The following is an 18,050-nucleotide window of genomic DNA, read 5'->3' as shown; positions in this document are numbered from 1 at the left end:
TAACTTTATAATCCAATCTGAGATTTGGCGGGGGGGGGGAGGTGCATTGGAGGATGGGCTGTTGTTGTTTTGAAGTTTTTGCTGTAGGGGTGTTGATTGGCTGATTGATTGGGTAGCCAGCCTTAACCTGTGGAGACTGAATCTAAATGTAACTGTTCTCTCCCAAAACATGTCTTTAGTTGGTTGACTGCTGGAAAATGCAATTTGTGGCAGGTCTTTTGTTGCATAGGAAGCTACTCGTGTGTTTCCTTCTGAGCAATGTTATAAGGGAAAAAAATAACCGTAACTTACTTTCATAGCAAACTGGATGCATGTCCGTTCATCAACTTGATATGAGACACAGAGCATAAACAAACCAAGATAGGACACCACACAAACCTGCAATAAAGCACATAGAAAAGGAACATTGTTGAGGTAAGTCATATATCCCAGTGACGTTTGTCTGGATGATTTTCACTAGCAACATCTTTATAATGGAACTATTTGCCTCATTTAATGATTTGTACTTCTTTTCCCCTCAGTTTGACTTGGGAAAACTGGTTTAGAAACAAAATAAAATCAACCTCAAAGCGGGAGGAGGTTGTACTGGAGTTGGAGTCAGTAAGCTCTGGGTTCAAATCCTGCTTTAGGCATTAATTGGCCATATGACCCTGAGAAAATGCCTTAACCTTCCTATGCCTCAGTTTTCTCATTTGTAAAATGAATGGGATGGCCACAATGATCTTTGAGGTCCCTCTCAGTTCTAAATCCATGATTGATGATATGCAAATATTTAGCAGTTCTTTCCATTGCACTTTGTAGACCTTTGAATTTACAAAGAAATTACATCTATCCATGTGAGATTTTGGAAATCTTAAGAATTATAGCTGTCTTAAAAATAGGATCCAGGACTTGAACCTGGGAATTCTTGGCTCTAAAGCCAACTTTCTGTCTTCCGTACCACACTTCACTTCCTTCTACCCTGCCAAAAAGCATTTATGAAAGCTAGTTTTATAAAAGAAAAATTAAACAATAGAACTGCCTTCTGTGACAAATGAGGTAGTAGAAGAAAGATTTTGGATGAGTCGTCTACAGTCATCTACCAAATCATTCAGCATCTCAGTTAATAATACCCAGAATTCTTCATGCCTGGGGCTATTTCCAAACCTTAACCATAATTCCTATTAGGTTAACAGTTCTGTTTAAAAGCTTCCTAAAGTACAAACAAATGTGACATTTTAAAGGGAATGCAAATTTCCTTTTCTTTTCCTTTATTACATTTTTGTAGGGTGCTCTAACCTTTCAAATTAATATACGCTATCAGCTCCAAAAAACTGTGAGTTGAGCTTTTTACTAGCTTATGAATCCAAATGCCAAATGTTCTCTGTATCTCAAGATCTTCCCAGGATTTTTGCATCATTAGTATTGGCTGCATGATTTAATTGTAATAGATAAAATTCCCTGTAGAGGGGTCTACATTAAAACACATGACATTGGAATGGATCAGAAGGCTTTATATAGGAAACAAAGTGATGAGGTCTTAGACAGCAATTCTCTAGCTGACTGAAAGACATACAAGGTAATGGTACCTAAGTTATTTATGCTGATGATGAACTACAGCGTGGCTGCCATTTACAAATCGTTCATGCATTTTTTTAGTGAATATTTTAGGGCTAAATTTGATGAAGTCTAAGGATTTACAGGCCCGATAACACTGGAAGATAAGTACCTTATTTGAGTTTGTTTTAGTGCTACCTAAGAGAGCATCTAAAGGATGATGAAAGACCCCTCAATCATATGACATAAGGATTGGTTGAAAGAACTGGGGAACTTTATATTGTATGAGAGAAGCTTTGAGGGGACAAGATAGCCATCTTCAAATAACTGAAGGGTTGTTACATACAAGAAATATTTGACTTGTTCTCCTTGGCCCTAGAGGGCATAACTGGTAATAGTGGATGGACATTGGAAGAAGGAAAATTTTATCCTGAAAAAGGAAAAAAATTTAAATTATTAGAGCTATATTGAAGTGAAATGGCCTGCTATTTCTGGGAAATGCCAGAATCTTTTGCTAGAAGTCTTCAAGCAAAAGCTGGTTGACCACTTTTAACCTTCACTATGTTGTGGGTGGTCTTCTTCAGAATGGGTAAAACTCAATGGCTTCTAAGGCCCCTTCCAATTGGAAAATTCTACAATTTTGTAGAATCAGGCTCTTTTAAGGCATTTATTAAGAATGGCTATATTCCTAATGAAAATTTGGGTGTTAATGCCTTGACCATAGAGCTGCATTCTCACCCATAAAATAACTTTCTGTAGCCCAGGGTTTCCAATGATGACACTGCCAAAAAAATTTGAAACTTTATTTTGCCTTTTCCAGTTCACATTTTAGCAATTATTATAATTGGCAGCACCTTACAAATCTGATTTTGTACTTCCACTTGAACAAATCTTTCTATTACATAATCCTCTGTAGCTTTGTTTATAACTAATTTTCTTATCACTAAAAAAGAAACTTTATGTGAACATGTCTCTGCCTTCTACAACATTCCAAAGAAACTTCATTTGAAACTTCCATAGTAGGTCAAGTTTTACTCCAGAAATGATGGTTTTTACAATGAATCTTACACTGATTATCTTCCGAACTCAGTGTTTAACTCAGAAGTCACATAGAGTAGAAATTACCCCCTGAAAAATCTCTTAAATCACCCATGAAGTAGCTTTAAACTGTTATTGTTGCAAAGGGACTCCTTAAAAGAAATGTCTGTATTAGAGAACAGACAGATCTACAAACAATTGAATGTAAATTTTATTTTCATATTTCATGTAAACTATTGATCAATAGAGAGAAAACTAAGACTTCTACTAAAAAAAAGGAAGAAAATAAAAATAGGTAAAGATTAGGAGGCAGGAAAACTGATGATGAGGGGAAAATATACTTGTAAGGACTTCACAGCTAAGTGTGATGACATTAGAGAGTGATCATAGCCCCTCATAACCTATGCTTCACCTGCTTTCCTGCTTCACCATGAGTCAAGAGAAGACACAAAGAAGTCAAAGAGAACATACCAGAGGCCAACTAGCTAACCAGCAATGCTAGAAAGGCCAAGTTAGACCAATCAACAGATCCACTAAGTAAGGGCAATCAGTAGCTCTGAAAAGAATGAAGAGATTGTAGATGTGATGAAAAGGAGGTTCTAGAATCACTCTATGTGTGGGGAGATGTTCTAACTCTGTAACTGATGGAATAATAAATCTGCCTCACATCTCACACTCATTCTGCAGAAAATGCATTTGAGTGGAAAGGCAGACAGTCTCTCTCTCTCTCTCTCCATATAAATGAAAAACATGTATTACACATGTTGACTCATGCAAAAGTTATGAAATTTAGTAACTTTTCCTCCCACCTCAGATTCATTCTAGAATGAAGATAGTGCATTCTAGAATGAAGATAGTTTATTACCAGATAAACTCATCACCAGGAAACTCATTATCATGGAATCCACTTCAGCTTTGCTACTCCTGCTTCATAAATATCCTTTGTAGTTTCTGCCTTTCTGATTAGAGGACTGGAAGGTGGTACAAAAAAATTCTCCCCTAATCACCCTTTAAAGAGGACTCAAAAGCCCAGGCATCTCTTCATTTGCCACCTGCTGCTCTCCTTAGTTCAACTCCATTTTCATTTTGCCCTGTGGCACTTCCCACACACCTTTTGGACCACTTTTCATGTCTTCTTCATTCACTTGTAAGCTCTTTGAGGACAGGGACTGTCTTTTTCTTATTTTGTATTCCCAGCACTTAACACAATGCCTGATACATAATAGGTACTTAATAAACATTTATTATATGGTATCATTCATTCATTCAACATTATCATGTTTCTATTGTGCTTCTATGAAACACTGTACTTGGAACTCAGTGAGATTAAAAGATTTTTAAGACCTAACTCTGTCTTCTTGGAGCCCACACTCTAGTAGAAATGTGCACAAATAGGGGCAGCTAGGTGGCACAGTGAATAGAGCACCAGCCCTGGAGTCAGGAGGAACTCAGTTCAAATGCAGCCTCAGACACTTAACACAAATACTAGCCATGTGACCTTGGGCAAGTCACTTAACCCCAAATGCTCTGCCTTCCCCCCTCCAAAAAGGAAAAAAAAATGTGCACAAATAAATATACAAAGTGGTGTGGAGTGTGGTAAGTGAAAAGTGACATGGAAGAGGCATTTCAGCTGAGTAAGATTTTAAGAAAACAGGTAGGTCAGGCAGGGGGAGTAGAATTCTAGGTACCAGGATATCATGAGCAAATGTTTGGAGATAGACAAGGACAGGACAAGCTTGTGGAGTAGTGAATTTGGCAGAATCCCAGGTGAAAGGGTGTGATATGAGAGGTCTGGAAAGGCAAATTGGAGTCAGACCAAAGAGGGTTGTGAGTATAATCTAAGGAGTTTGGCCTTTATTGGGTTTGCTGTTGAGAGCCATTTAAGCTTTTTGAGTAGAGGAATAACAAAATTGATGCTATGGAAAAAAAAAGATTACAATGATAGATTGGAGGGGAAAGTAGAGAAGGGAAGACCACAATAGTCCAGGTGAAAGATAATTAGCAACTAAAATAAAATCTTTGTGGAGGTAATGGAAATTAGGGAAGTAGTCCCAGAGATAGTAAGGAGATAGTCTATGAATTAAATTGAGGAGAAATGAAAAAAAAAGGAATCAAGATGACTATGAAGTGTCTAGCACGAGACTGAGAGAATGGGGGTGCCAATAATAAAAATAGGAAAGTCAGCAATAGCAGAAGATTTGGGGGGGAGGGAAGGTGATGAGTCCAGTTTGGTCTGTTTTTAACTATAACTCCTAGAAGAACATTTAGGTAGAAGAACAGTAGGTAGAAGAAAATGCTGATCTGGAATTCAGCTGAGAGATGTGTGACATTCAAAAAGATTGTAGTCTCTCAGATGTAGTTGCTGGGTAATTAATATTTTTATTAATAATGCTTGCATTTTATTAATAAAAAGGTCATTGACACTCTCAGATGCCAAAGAACCCCCACAGAACCCACTCAGTACTTACATGCCCTTAGAAGGATGGGTGTTTCCCAATCAACTCTGATTGGTTAACAAATAATGAGAGAGAATGGATATTATAACAAGACAAGAGCTTATTCCAATGAGGGTCTTTGGGTACATGACACTGAACACCTAAATGTTAGTGAAAGAAATTTATCAATTTCCATATCACCTGTCTGACCTGTCTGAGTAAACACAATGGGCAGGAATCCACCCATTCACCTAACCTTGGAATTTCTTTACTGTCTTTAATTAGATCTTAGCTTGGGTAAGTCTTTGTCCAAGATTTCCCACAGTGGTTGATTTCTGGATGAGGAAGTAGAAAAGGAGAAAAACCTTGGACCTGATTCAATAATTAGTTATTAATATCAGAAAGAAACAATCATTTCTTTCATTAGAGATGAGCATTTGGAGTCATCTGAACCTGTTTGCCTCAGTTTTCCCATCTGTAAAACTAGCTGGAGAAGGAAATGGCAAACCATGCCAGTATATTTGCCAAGAAAACCCCAAATGGGGGTCACAAAGAGTCAGACATGACTGAACAATGACAACAAACAAAGACAAGGAGATTAATGAACAAATTAATGGAGAAATTGTAAAGGATGGAATTAGGACACATGTGGAAGGACAAGCAATAGCAAGAAAGAAGGCCAATTTTCCTTCTAAGACAAGAGAAGAGAGTAAAAAGAAGTTTTTCTGTCTGTGGGTGGGTGGGTTGGGGAGACATTAGAAAGCTTACCTCAGATTGCCTTCATCTTTGTAGTAGAGTAGGCAGTAAGAGAGAAGGGTCTGGGGGAGACTAGGAAGGGCTTAGAACTTTCACTGCGGGAGTATAATAGAGAATCAATAAAAGATGAAGGAAGACTTTGTTGGATAGCAGTTAGGGCTCAGATGAATGAACCATATGTAGTGAAGGCATCTTCAACATGGCTTTACACCTTTTTCAGGCAACCTTTGTCAAGTTAGAAATGAAAGCAGAAGAAGTGGAAAATAGGGGTTGACAAAGTAAGTCCAACAAAGTCTTGAGTGAAGGGAGAACATATTCTAAAATACCAATCATGAAATAGTTCACTATGAGATCTATTTTGGATAAGGAGGCAAATGAAGTCAGAAGAGTTTTAACTTGCTATGATACTATATTGAAATGAACTCTCACTTTCCTGATTCAAGTGGATAGTTGAGAATATTTAGGAAAGGTTAGGTGACTATACATTTCAATGAAAGCAAAGAGCAAATTGAATCAGAGTGAAGTCATGATATGAGTAGAAGAATATATACTTTGTGTCTAGCAGAGAATTTTAAGGATTGATACTTTGAAGATAGAGAACTTCAAAGAGTTGGGTCTGGCACATAGTAAATGCTTGATAAATATTTGATGACTGACTAGGTGGCTGAAATAAAGTAGAATTCAATGGTACTAGACTTGAGAGCATAAGGGACCTGGGATAACAAGATGTTAGATGGGTCATTGAGGTAGATGTTGAAATTACAAAGAATTATATTAGAATATTGAGTAGAAAGAATTAATAACCAGATATTGAAGTTATTAAGGAATTTGGAGGGACTAGGGATGGAGATCTGTAGATTAAACAATAGTAAGGATAGGAAAATAGTGGTATAGGCAGATAATGGAAGATTTTTTCAAAAAAGAGAGATTGTCAAATGATAAAGGTAAAGTAAGGATTTGGGAGAGGCAGAGGGTAGCCAGGCTCATGCCAATCCCTCCTACTCTTGTGAGTTGAACAAATGGGCTGAGAAAAAGATCAACCTTCATTGGAGAGTTCAGAACCATTAGTGATAGTGCCACCAGGGGAAAGTCAAGTCTGATTTGATTTAGAGCCAGGAGAGGGAAGAAGCATTAGTGGAAAAGGTCAAGGATCTAGACAAGTTTTCTTACAATTGAATGGATATTCCACAGGGCCTTATGGAAGCCGCTAGTAGAGAGGGGAGACAGATAGAATTGACCAGAGAAGGTTTAAGGTTGAACTATATAAAGACCCGACTGAAACAACCGAACAATAACAAAATGTAGAAACAATAGTGAAGGCAACAGGGAATGTGGTATTTCCTTGGGTAGTCACCATAGGTAAGAGAGTTTATATATAATATTTGAGTTAATTGTTTGAAATATTTGTTGGCTTGGTATTTTGGTGGAATCTGGAGATTTTGTAAAATTAGCAAGGCATACTATAGCACTACTTTATTATTGAACTCTTTATTGCTCCTATGTATAAGCATTTTTTAGAGTGGTATTTATATTACCACCAATTTGGAAATGGGAATGGATTTCTGGCCACAGGGAAGAAACCAGATTTCAGATGCCAGACTATGTGTCTCATTTCCCAAGCTGGCAAGACATAAGAGCGCCAGGAAAACATGGTCTCCTGACTTCCCAGGAGGGGAAGGAAAGAGCTCATTCTAATCAACAATGAGGCCTGCCAAGCCCATGTCCATCAGCATTCCTAGAGTTTGGGTCAGCACTCCTATTAGATATGGTGAAGTGAGGCCTCTGGAACCAGAACAAAGTAGTTATGTGATGCTTTCAACAAGATTTGACCAGAAACCAGGACTTAGGGTCAAACAGATGGTGTCACAAAGCATTAAATTAAATAAGAAATTGGGAAGCATATGACTGAAAAAACCTACACATACATATAAGCATATATATGTTTATAAATAATGCCTGGTGCTTTTATATTTCTTAATGAAGAAGATTACTTATATCAATACCATTCAATCTAATGAAGTTGATTAATAATATATTAATGGACCAAAAATAACTTGTTACTGATGTGGAAGTCATTTCTGAATTTTCTCAATTTTATTTAAAAAATTAATTTTTTTCTTTTCTGTAGTTAAAATTTATTTATTTTTTTCTACTCACTTCTTCAAAGATCAAAATTACTACAAAACTGGAAGAAAGAATGAAAATCAGAAAAAGATAGCATATACAATTGCAACAATTTAATCTTGTTCTATTTAAAGATATTGATAATGAAAAATAGCTAATCATCTCCATAGCTACTTTGTTTGTTATAATTAATGTACAAGCATAGGACCATCCAAGATTCAGAAGAGTATGCAAAGAATCACATAACTTTTTATAGATTAATGATAGATTTTTAACATATATTAGTATTTTTTTTAAAAAGAGGTTCTTGTCCAATTACCCATAAAAAACCAGAATCATGTCAATCTTAACACATTTTCTATAAATAAAACAAGAAGGAAGTTTTCACTAAATGGAAGGCTGGTTCACAGGCACTACTTGCAGAGCCACATACAGGAATTGATGGGGTTGGTTTTATTGTGTATCTAAGGGACAAAAGAAAACATTTCATGACATATTTACTCATCTTGTATCTCAGTGCTCATGAAAAGAATTGGAAAAAAGACAACCATGAAAATGATTGACATTTATTTACCAAAATCTATTTCAAACTATGCAGAGGTAAAAAAAAAAGCCTGTGAAGAACACAATAAGACCTTTCAAATTGAATCAATATACATTTGATACTTGATGATTTCAATGCAAAGGGAAATAGGTGAGGGTGACAAGAAATAATAGGGGAAAATAGGTTCAGAAATAAGAAAAGACATTGGCCAATGACTTGTAGGCTACACAGAAACTTCCTATTTCTATATGATGAATATTTTTTAAAGAAAAGAATCAGTAGGTGATGGGACTGAGAAGCACTGAATAACACCACAAAAATGAAATTTATTATATTTCCCCATATGGAAAATAACTCATTGCTAATTTAGGAGTTATCCATGAATCAGCTGTGCACCACTGACTAGTTAGAGCAAAGATCAAATTAGAAAAAAGTTAGTGGAAGGATAAACATTTCAAAGAAGAACACAAATCTTAAATAGCTTAATCATAACCTATTCAAGGAAGTTATTAATAATAAAAATAGGTAATAAAAGGAAGAAAAATATTGTCAATTACAATATTATATTTTAAGTGATTTAAATTGATTACCACTGGAAAGGAAAGCATAAAATAACCTAAAAAGAACCTTAGTCAGAAAAGATTTCATTTACTTACCTAGTTTAGAGAGATGAGAACCAAATATTGGTTTAGAGTACTTGTTTGTAAAAATCTTACAGAGAAAGATAATGGAAGATTATAAGCAATGTTACTACATAATAAAGAAACAGTGATAAGTAAAAATTGTAAAAAGATTGGCAAGAGGCCCATCTAAGTAAAATCAATCTGAAGGCAATTAAAGAAGAAAATGATAGAATAATAAACAAAAGATATGCAAACACTTGAAATTTGTTTTCATCATTAAGGAAAGTAGAACCACATATGAAATTTAACATAACAGTCAATTCCCATCATATCTTATGAAGAAGATGCCAAAGGAAAAAAATGTGTGGATAAAAATCTCAGAATTCATTTATACCCCCCCCAAAGAAATCATTCATCTCTATAGACCTATAAACCTATTTTACCATGCATTTTAAAAATGAGAATAATCTACACTCACATGAATAAATGAGGATATTTGCAGGGATTGTACAGATTTTCACAATATTTCATAGCAGACCACATCTTTGATTGACTGTTTTGTTTTTTTGCTTTTTGGAGAGCAATTGGGGTTAAGTGACTTGCCCAAGGTCACATGGCTAGTTTTTGTGTTAAATGTCTGAGGCCGGATTTGAACTCACTGAGCTACCTAGCAGACCTGTTTTTGATTGACTTTTTTTTTTTGCTTTTTGAGTGTAGACCACATCTTTATAGAAAAATTGACTGAAAGAAAGAATATATTACTGTACTTATTGCCTATTGATTATTTTTAAAAACTCCTGATTCAATAGAGCAAAATGCTGTCTTCAGTGTTCTCTCTTCAAAGTAGGTGTTTCCCATCAATAAATCATAATAATTCAAAATTCCTGGAAGGATGTAATAATACAGATAAACTTGTTCACTGATGTTCTCATCAGAAATATCAGATGAAACATAAAACAGGAAGAGGCATATTACCTAGGGGTGTTTGGTATCATGATGGAATAGATCCAACACAAAATCCAAGTTGAAGGAGGATTTTCTGTGAATGATAGGTTCTTACAGATGCACCTATTTGCAAATGACAAAGTTCTGACTGCATCAAGACCATAAACATTGCAAAACCTTCTGAAAGAGGTCCATAACCATTTAAAAGACTTTGGTTCAACCACCTACTCTGGAAAAACCAAGTGTCTATAGAATGTCTTTTTGAGTCGTGTGACTTTGGGCAAGTCACTTAACCCCAATTGCCCTCCAGAAAGCAAAACAAAACAAAACAAAAAAGTCTTTTTGTTCAAATTATGATGTACAGTTTGATGGAAGATGTATAGAGCTCATCAATTATTTTATATCTATAACTATATATGAATATCTATGTAATGTATACCTAGAAAATTTAAGTCAAATCTGCCAATTTGTTCCTGAACTATTCAAGCCCATTCAGAATAAAAATGGGTAATGGAAAGCCTAAGGAATAGAAAAGAAGTCATACAACATACACACACACACACACACACACACCAATGCTCTTTATATCTTTCTACAAATATAAATTAGAGAGAAAGGGTATGTCAGCATTCGTTGGTAGAAGTTTTCTCATGTGGTAGTTTCCTGTGTATCAATAAAAGCAATGGTCTTTTTCCATATCCTTACATATTAGAGACATATGATACAAATGGATGATATGTTAGCCCCTGAATTAAACAAGAGGAAGGCATGCTGGATTGCCTTAAGGAAACTGTAAATTTACTATAATGACTTTGAACTCCTCTTAGAAGCAAAACCCCAACTTTTTAACACCACTATTCTTCTAGCATTGTTATATGGCTACAAATCATCTAACATAAAAATCTCCAAAGACCTGAAGATGAGCATCATTTAAAGAGTGCCAGAGAGGTGCACATTGGTGATGAACAGGTTTCATTGTATAGCAAATAAGAAATGTAAAGAATACAAGTAAAGAATGTCCACAAGGAAATTAAGGAGAAAGAGATGAGCTGGTTGTGTGGCCGTGGTGAGGGACAGCAACTCCAGTGCTTCCCTTAGATCTTAGCATACTGGGTGGATCCTTTGTATTGAATTTATAGAAGGACATGGACAAAATCACACAGGATGAGTTGCGATCCGCATTGTGGGAGGGAATAATCACATCGATGAGATCAAGATGCACTTGCGTGTGTATTTAATAGTTTATAGTTTTCTATGACTCCCTGCACATCACTCAGCTGGGACAACAGACAGGAGCATTTAAGTTCTACTTTTTGCCAACAGTTACACATACTTGTCCTGTCTCTGTTGTGCTCTGTTTTTCTATCTCTGCATGTCTCTGTCAGTGTCTCTCTCTGTCTCTGTCTTTTTTTCTCCCTCATTGAGAAATACAGACTGAGTTAGAAAGCCCTGCACTGCTCTTCCCTAGATATTACATTTAGTTCTAGTTATATTGGCACTGGCAATGCTCGATAGTATGATAGATAGTCTTTGTTTCTATTTCTTGGCCTATGAAGCTCACCCCCTCTCTTTATTGAGTATCACTGTCCGAAAGAAGATGTGGATGCCCTAGCTGCTGAGTCAGGAATAATTCAGAACAAACTGACCTCATCAATACTTTGCCCCTTTTCATTTTAGTAATGCCCAAAGATATTCCTACTCTCAAACATTTTGAAAAAAATGCCTTTTATTGGTATTTACTTCTTTCCATGCCATGAGCATTTATATTCTGCTCCTATTACATACATACAGCCTCCAATTTATTTGCTTTCTTCCTTTCTTATTTCTTTCTTTCTTTTTTTTTGGTGGACAAGACAGGGATCTCTGGAGAAAACAACCTTCTTCTTGTCAAATATCTTCTAATGTTCCCTTTTTTCCTCCTGACATTTTCCTCCCCTTATTTCCCCACTCTTTGTATTCATATGTCCCTAATGTGCATTTTCTTCTGGAAGTTTTATCACCGCTAATATTGTTCCCATGTTCTAGGCTTTAAATTCTTCAATTATGTAAACATAGTCTCATTTGGTGACTATCACATTACATCTTGAAAACCAACTGAGCAACAAGAAGAGGAACAGACCTATGCCTGTTTTGTTGGATGATAATTTTCAAAAATTTATCTGAACTCTCATCCACTTAACTGGATTTCCAAGGCAAATTTGGTGTCCTTTACTAACAAATGACAGATTAAATACTCTGTATTTTTTGAATGCAATGCAGTCACTGAGAAGGGCATTTTGCATATATTGTTTGCTTGTGGTTTAGGTAACATGCCATAATGTATTTCACTGATGCTTCAAAAACAAAATGGAACAACAAAAAAAGCTGGATTTAATCAGGTCTTTAAGATTCCTGTAGGATTCAGGGAGAAAAATTGAGTGTGACTTAAGTAGTTTTCTTGGGTTCTTCTTGCCATCTCCATAGGTCCTTACAATTTTTGTGCAGTATTAAACCACAGTCCAGGCTGTTCTCAGAGCTATTATAGTCCCTCATGTAGTTTAGCCCAAAGGATGGAATCAGTCAGTCAAATCCAACTCAAAAAAACTTCCTACAAAGGAATTGCCTGGGCAGTAAAATTATTGCAGCTATAAAAGACATGAGGTATATATGCATTTAGCTTGTACCCAAATTTGCCATTTGGATAACAGCTTGAATTAGTGATCTTAGCTCCAACAGCCTCACTGACTAGAAATTTACTATTTTGTTTTGTGGATTTGAATTCTACTCAGTTAAAATGGAAAAAAGAACCTTTTTTCTTTATTGTTGTTAGAGATGGGCCCAATACCAAAACACATAAATAGGCTCACCATAGTTAATTGATAGTTTGGGAGCTATCTGTCTTTTCCTGGGTGATCTAATGCATCATTTTGCCACATCCAATGAACATTGTACAAGTTGACATCACTATCATCATCATTTTTCTCATTTTTTCTGGTTTCTTGTGGCTTTAACCTATTGGTTCTACTCTCTGGGACTAAATGGAATAAGTCTTGACATGACAAATTTCCATAAGGTTAAAGTCAGTGATCTCATCCTCCACCCCCACGTCTTGTCTTCTCTAAATTAAACACGAGTTCCTTTAATTGACGCTGCTATGATATGGTCTTGAGTCCCATGCTATCCTGGCAACTTAACTCTGAAAGGTGGAACAGTTCTGCATCACCTGGAACTGAAGACAATACTACAGATATGGTGTGACCAGAATGGAGGGCAGTGGAACCATCACTTCCATTTTTCCAGACTCCAAATTTCTATTAATGATATCTAAGGTCACATAAATTTTTTTCACTACCATGACACACTGTTAACTTATATCAAGTTAGCAGGTGTTTTTCCCATGAAATGTTGGATAGCTGTGCCCTTTCCATCCTGTACTTATGCAATTTTAAAAAACCCAAGTGTAATTTTACATGTAGCCCTATTAAATGAAGAAAGGCAAGGTATAGCTATCTTTAAATAATGGCATTTAAAAATGCTAATGAGACAATAAGTAAAAGGAAAATGATACATATATATATCAATATTTCCATAATAAATTAGTTTCATTACCAATGGTAGTGGAACCACCACATTTGGAATATAACATTGTGGTCCCTAATAAGGGAATAGCAATGGTCTTTCAAAAGACAGAGTCAAGGAAAATGATTGTGCTAGACTAGAACAGGGCAAATTTGTGCAAAAGGTAAAACCATCTTCAAAGTATTAAATAATTTTGTAACATATGGAGGGTGGAGGGATAATAAAAGAATGTGGGGAGGGACGCCATAGATAATCAAACTACTGAAAAAAGGAGATTAAGAGGACATCAAGAACAACCAACCCTTTGCCCACTTTCTAATCCTTATAAAATCTTTGTAAGAATGAGCTATACATGTATCAAGGATCATTTGATGGAAATATGAACAATATGCTATGGCAGACTACATCTTTGGAATCACAGAACTGACTGAAAGATCAGAAATTTTATATTTTTCTGTGTTTATTATTTGTTGAGAAGAAGAAGAAAAGAAAGGAGGAGAAGGAGAAAGAAGAAGAGGAGGAGGAAAAGGAAAGGAAAAGGAAGAAAGGAGGAGAAAGAGGGGAGGATGAGAAAAAAGAGGAGGAGGAGGAGGAAAAAGAGGAGGAGAAGGAGGAAGGAGGGGAAGGGGAAGGGCAAGGAGGAGGAGGAGGAGGAGAGAAGGAGAAGAAGAAGAAGAAGAAGAAGAAGAAGAAGAAGAAGAAGAAGAAGAAGAAGAAGAAGAAGAAGAAGAAGAAGAAGAAGAAGAAGAAGAAGAATTTTCCAACTTCTTTTCAAATTGGCAGCCTGGGTCCAGATAATGTTGGGGTTTCCACCCTCCCATTGGTATTCTAGCAATATTCCCAGATTAGGCAATGATCATGGCTGCATTGGGAGCCAAGGTTACCTCACAGTTTCACCAGGCTTAAGGGGAACTCTGTGGATAGGACAAAAAGATTTCCATCAACCAGGAGTTGTGTCTCTTTTCCCCATGTTCTCTCTGTGCTTGAGCCTACTTTTCCTGGGACTCTTTTTAATGAGTTCATGAGAGAGTGCATCACAGCCCTGGGGAACATACTTTAGACCAAATGCTCTTATTTTAGTACCTTAGTAAATACCTCTTTCTAAAACCTGCTTAAGGTTGGTTGATCCTCAACTGATAGTCCGAGGGAGAAGCACACCAGTGGGGACCCAAGCTGATGGCGTTAGAGAAAGGCATTCCCAACCCCTCTCTGGTATTCTCAGAACCCTGAGCAAGAGATGTAGTCTGACTCAGGGACATGACTTCTCTGTAAGAGTGGTAGTTGGAACAAGGACCCTCAGAGCTTATATGACTATACTATTCAGATAAGTACTTTAAAACATCTAAGAATTACAGCACTATTTTTTCTTTAATAAAAATCATTCTAAAAATGCTTTATTATTTACTACCTAGGAAATGCAAATTATGGTAGCTATACTGAGGTATGTATGTTCCTCTGGTTAGGTTATTTAAATATTTCAAAAACAAGCATTTTATTTTTAGAAACTGATGCTCAATTTAAAATACCATCTTGCTGCTACAGATCCAAAATTAATATTAGAAAAACTGTGAATTGTTTTGGCCCACAAATCTTAATGAGCTACTCCAGATCTATGGCAAATGAATGCATGTAGTTATCTGAATGTTCCTTTTAGTCTCATTTCTGGGTTTCCTGCATCATCACCTTACTCATGTCTCCCAAAATATGTGTCTATAACATTCTAGCCTTTACCCTCTTCTCTTTTTATTCTACAATCTCTAGCCTTGATGAAAACCACTATTCAATTATCATGTCATGGCAATTACTCCCAAATCTCTATTCCAGTCTCAATCTCTCTCCTGAGTTGAAGAACTACAACACTGACTTTTTTTTTGAGGAGGGAATGCAAGGCAATTTGGGTTAAGTGACTTGCCCAAGGTCACACAGTTAGTAAGTGTTAAGTGTCTGAGGTTGGATTTGAACTCAGGTCCTCTTCACTTCAGGGCCTGTGCTCTATTCACTGTGCCACCTAGTTGCCCCATCACTAACTTCTTACTAGACATACCAACCTAGGTGTCCCATCAACATCTCAACATGCTCCTGATGAGTGCTATTCATCACCTTATCCCCTAAACCCACATTTACTGAAAACTTCCCTATTTTCATTCAACTTTACTTATATTTGTCAGTTACTCTTATTCATAAGCTCAAAAATCAACTTTAACTCCGTCTTCTCCCTCGCCTTCCACATTCAGTTAGCTGTCATGTCTTGTCAATTCCACTTCCATAACATTTCTCACATCTTTCTTCTCCTGTCTACTTACATGTACACCATCCTAATTCAGACTAATATCTCATCTTAGCTGTTCTATTGCAATTGTTTCCTAACTAATCTCTAGCCTTTTCTTATCTACTCCATCTTCTTCCCAGCTGCCAAAATAATCTTTTTAGGGCACAAGTTCAAACAATGTCACTCTCCTGCTCAAAGGTTACTTAAAAAGCTTTGTTAATGTAAAATATAAAGTTTTCAGCATTTCATTTGAGACTTTCCACAATATGATTCTATCTAGTCTTTCCAGGTTTGCTTTAGTATTGCTACCCCTCACGTACTTTGTGTTTCCACAGATTTTAGTCCCAAGGATCAGAAATCCACCTCCTTCTCTGAAAGCTCTTCCCCATCATCTTGATTTTTTCAGAATCTCTTATATTCCTTAAAGGTTTGGATCATATATCACTTTTCTTCTGCAAAGCTTTCTCCAATCCTTTTATTCAATGCAATCTCCTTCCAAAAATTCCTTTGAATTTACTTACCAGCAAATACACTATATTATTTTCTGTTCCCCACCTCAATGTAAGCTTTCTGAAGGTAAGGACCAGTTGCTTTTATCCTTGTATACTCAGCACAATGTGTAGGGGTGCAGACCCTGTGGCCTGAAGGCCACATATGGCCTTCCAGGTTCTCAAGTGCAGCTCTTTGACTTAATACAAATTTCACAGAACAAATTCCCTTAATAAAAATATTTGTTCTGTAAAAAAAGTTCTATAAAAATGTTTTTTTCTGAAAAAAAATTATCTAAAAAAGTGTTCTGTAAAAAAATAAAAAGATTTGTTCTGTAAAACTTGGACTCATTCAGAAGGCTACACCCAAGGACCTAGAAGGTCACATGTGGTCTTGAGTCTACATGTTCCCCCTCCTAGTAGCACATAGTAGGCACTGAAATCAATTGAATCAAGGAGTAAAATTTTAAAAGGGTTTTTTTTTGACAAGTTGTTTATGGAAGAATTGATGTCAAGAAAATAAGATAAATTTATTTCTCTATACATTAATGCCCTTCAGCCTTGAAATATGCTAATTAGAAATGTGTTTAAAAAAACATTTTCTAATTGGCTTTCTGGATTTTTATTCAAAATCTTAGCTGGTTTTCTAGTAAAACCCTACCCCCACACATATACATCAGAATAACTGTTATTAATGTTCTTTACTTAAATATTACATCAAAGAGGTTTTCAAGGTGCTGAGTTTCAACTTGGTCAAATATTCTTGGTTATCCCTGATGTACAATAGATACCAAATAAAGGTAAAAATTGATTTTGATTGGGGTGGCTAGGTGGTGCAGTGAATAGAGCACTAGCCCTGGAGTCAGGAGGACCTGAGTTCAAATCTGGCCTCAGACACTTGACACAATTACTAGCCATGTGACTTTCGGCAAGTCACTTAACCCTAATTGCCTTCCAAAAAAAAAAAAGCAAAAAAAATTGATTTTCATCACCAAAAGATGAGTCACTAGTTGATTATCTCTCCACCAGAGCAACTCCTGAAGACAATCTACTAAACCCAGGAGAAGCTGTGATCTGTTTTAGTGGGGGGAGTATCCACAAATTTGAAATCACAGATCTCTTGAGATATTGAAGTAACAATAGGTTATACTCGTATGTGAGATAAAGAAATTTCACTTTAGGGGCAGCCAAGTGGCTCAGCAAGTAAGAGCACTGGCTCCAGTGTTGGGATGACCTGGGGATCAAATCCAGGCTCAGATACTCAGCACCACACCCAGAAATAACTGGCTGAGTAACCTTGAGCAAGTTACTTAACCCCAATTGCTTTAAAAAAAAAGAAATTTCACTTTACAGTACTTCATATACAGTTTTTCATTTGATCTTCTCAATAACCCTGTAAGGTATATGGTATTTATATAAATGTTCCCATTTTGAAGACTAGGAAACTAAGGACAAGAGAAGTTAGGTGATTTGAATAAGAATTTTAACCCAGATCCTCTGACTCTAGAAACAGTAAATATATGTGTGGCACAATATTAGGGGTATAAAAATGAGGATGATCTAAGTCTGGCTAAGGACAAGATAAACAATATTTTAAAACTATATTGGAGGAAAGAGAAAGATCAAAGAACCAAAAGGAATATTAGTTGGCATGGTTGAGATGATAATAATGAATAATGGAAAGAAAGGAAAACTATTCAACTTTCATTTTGCTTCAATTTGGGCTAATAACAG

General features: G+C 36.1%; 1 protein-coding gene across 3 annotated transcripts in view; it reads right to left on the bottom strand.

Moving 5' to 3' along the window:
• The window catches only part of LOC138175798 (sarcospan-like), a 50,774-nt gene that overhangs the window by 10,671 nt on the left and 22,053 nt on the right, over positions 1-18,050 (bottom strand). For all 3 annotated transcript variants that reach the window (XM_069106288.1, XM_069106289.1, XM_069106290.1), the window contains exon 2: positions 292-378. In XM_069106288.1, the coding sequence (XP_068962389.1) occupies positions 292-378 (87 nt within the window). The remainder of the gene's footprint in view (positions 1-291; positions 379-18,050) is intronic.

The sequence above is a fragment of the Petaurus breviceps genome, unplaced genomic scaffold (assembly GCF_028583685.1).
Source record: "Petaurus breviceps papuanus isolate PSGF00001 unplaced genomic scaffold, PetGlider_PUasm1.0 79, whole genome shotgun sequence".
Taxonomy (NCBI): domain Eukaryota; kingdom Metazoa; phylum Chordata; class Mammalia; order Diprotodontia; family Petauridae; genus Petaurus; species Petaurus breviceps.
This window is presented reverse-complemented; position numbering and strand designations above follow the sequence as displayed.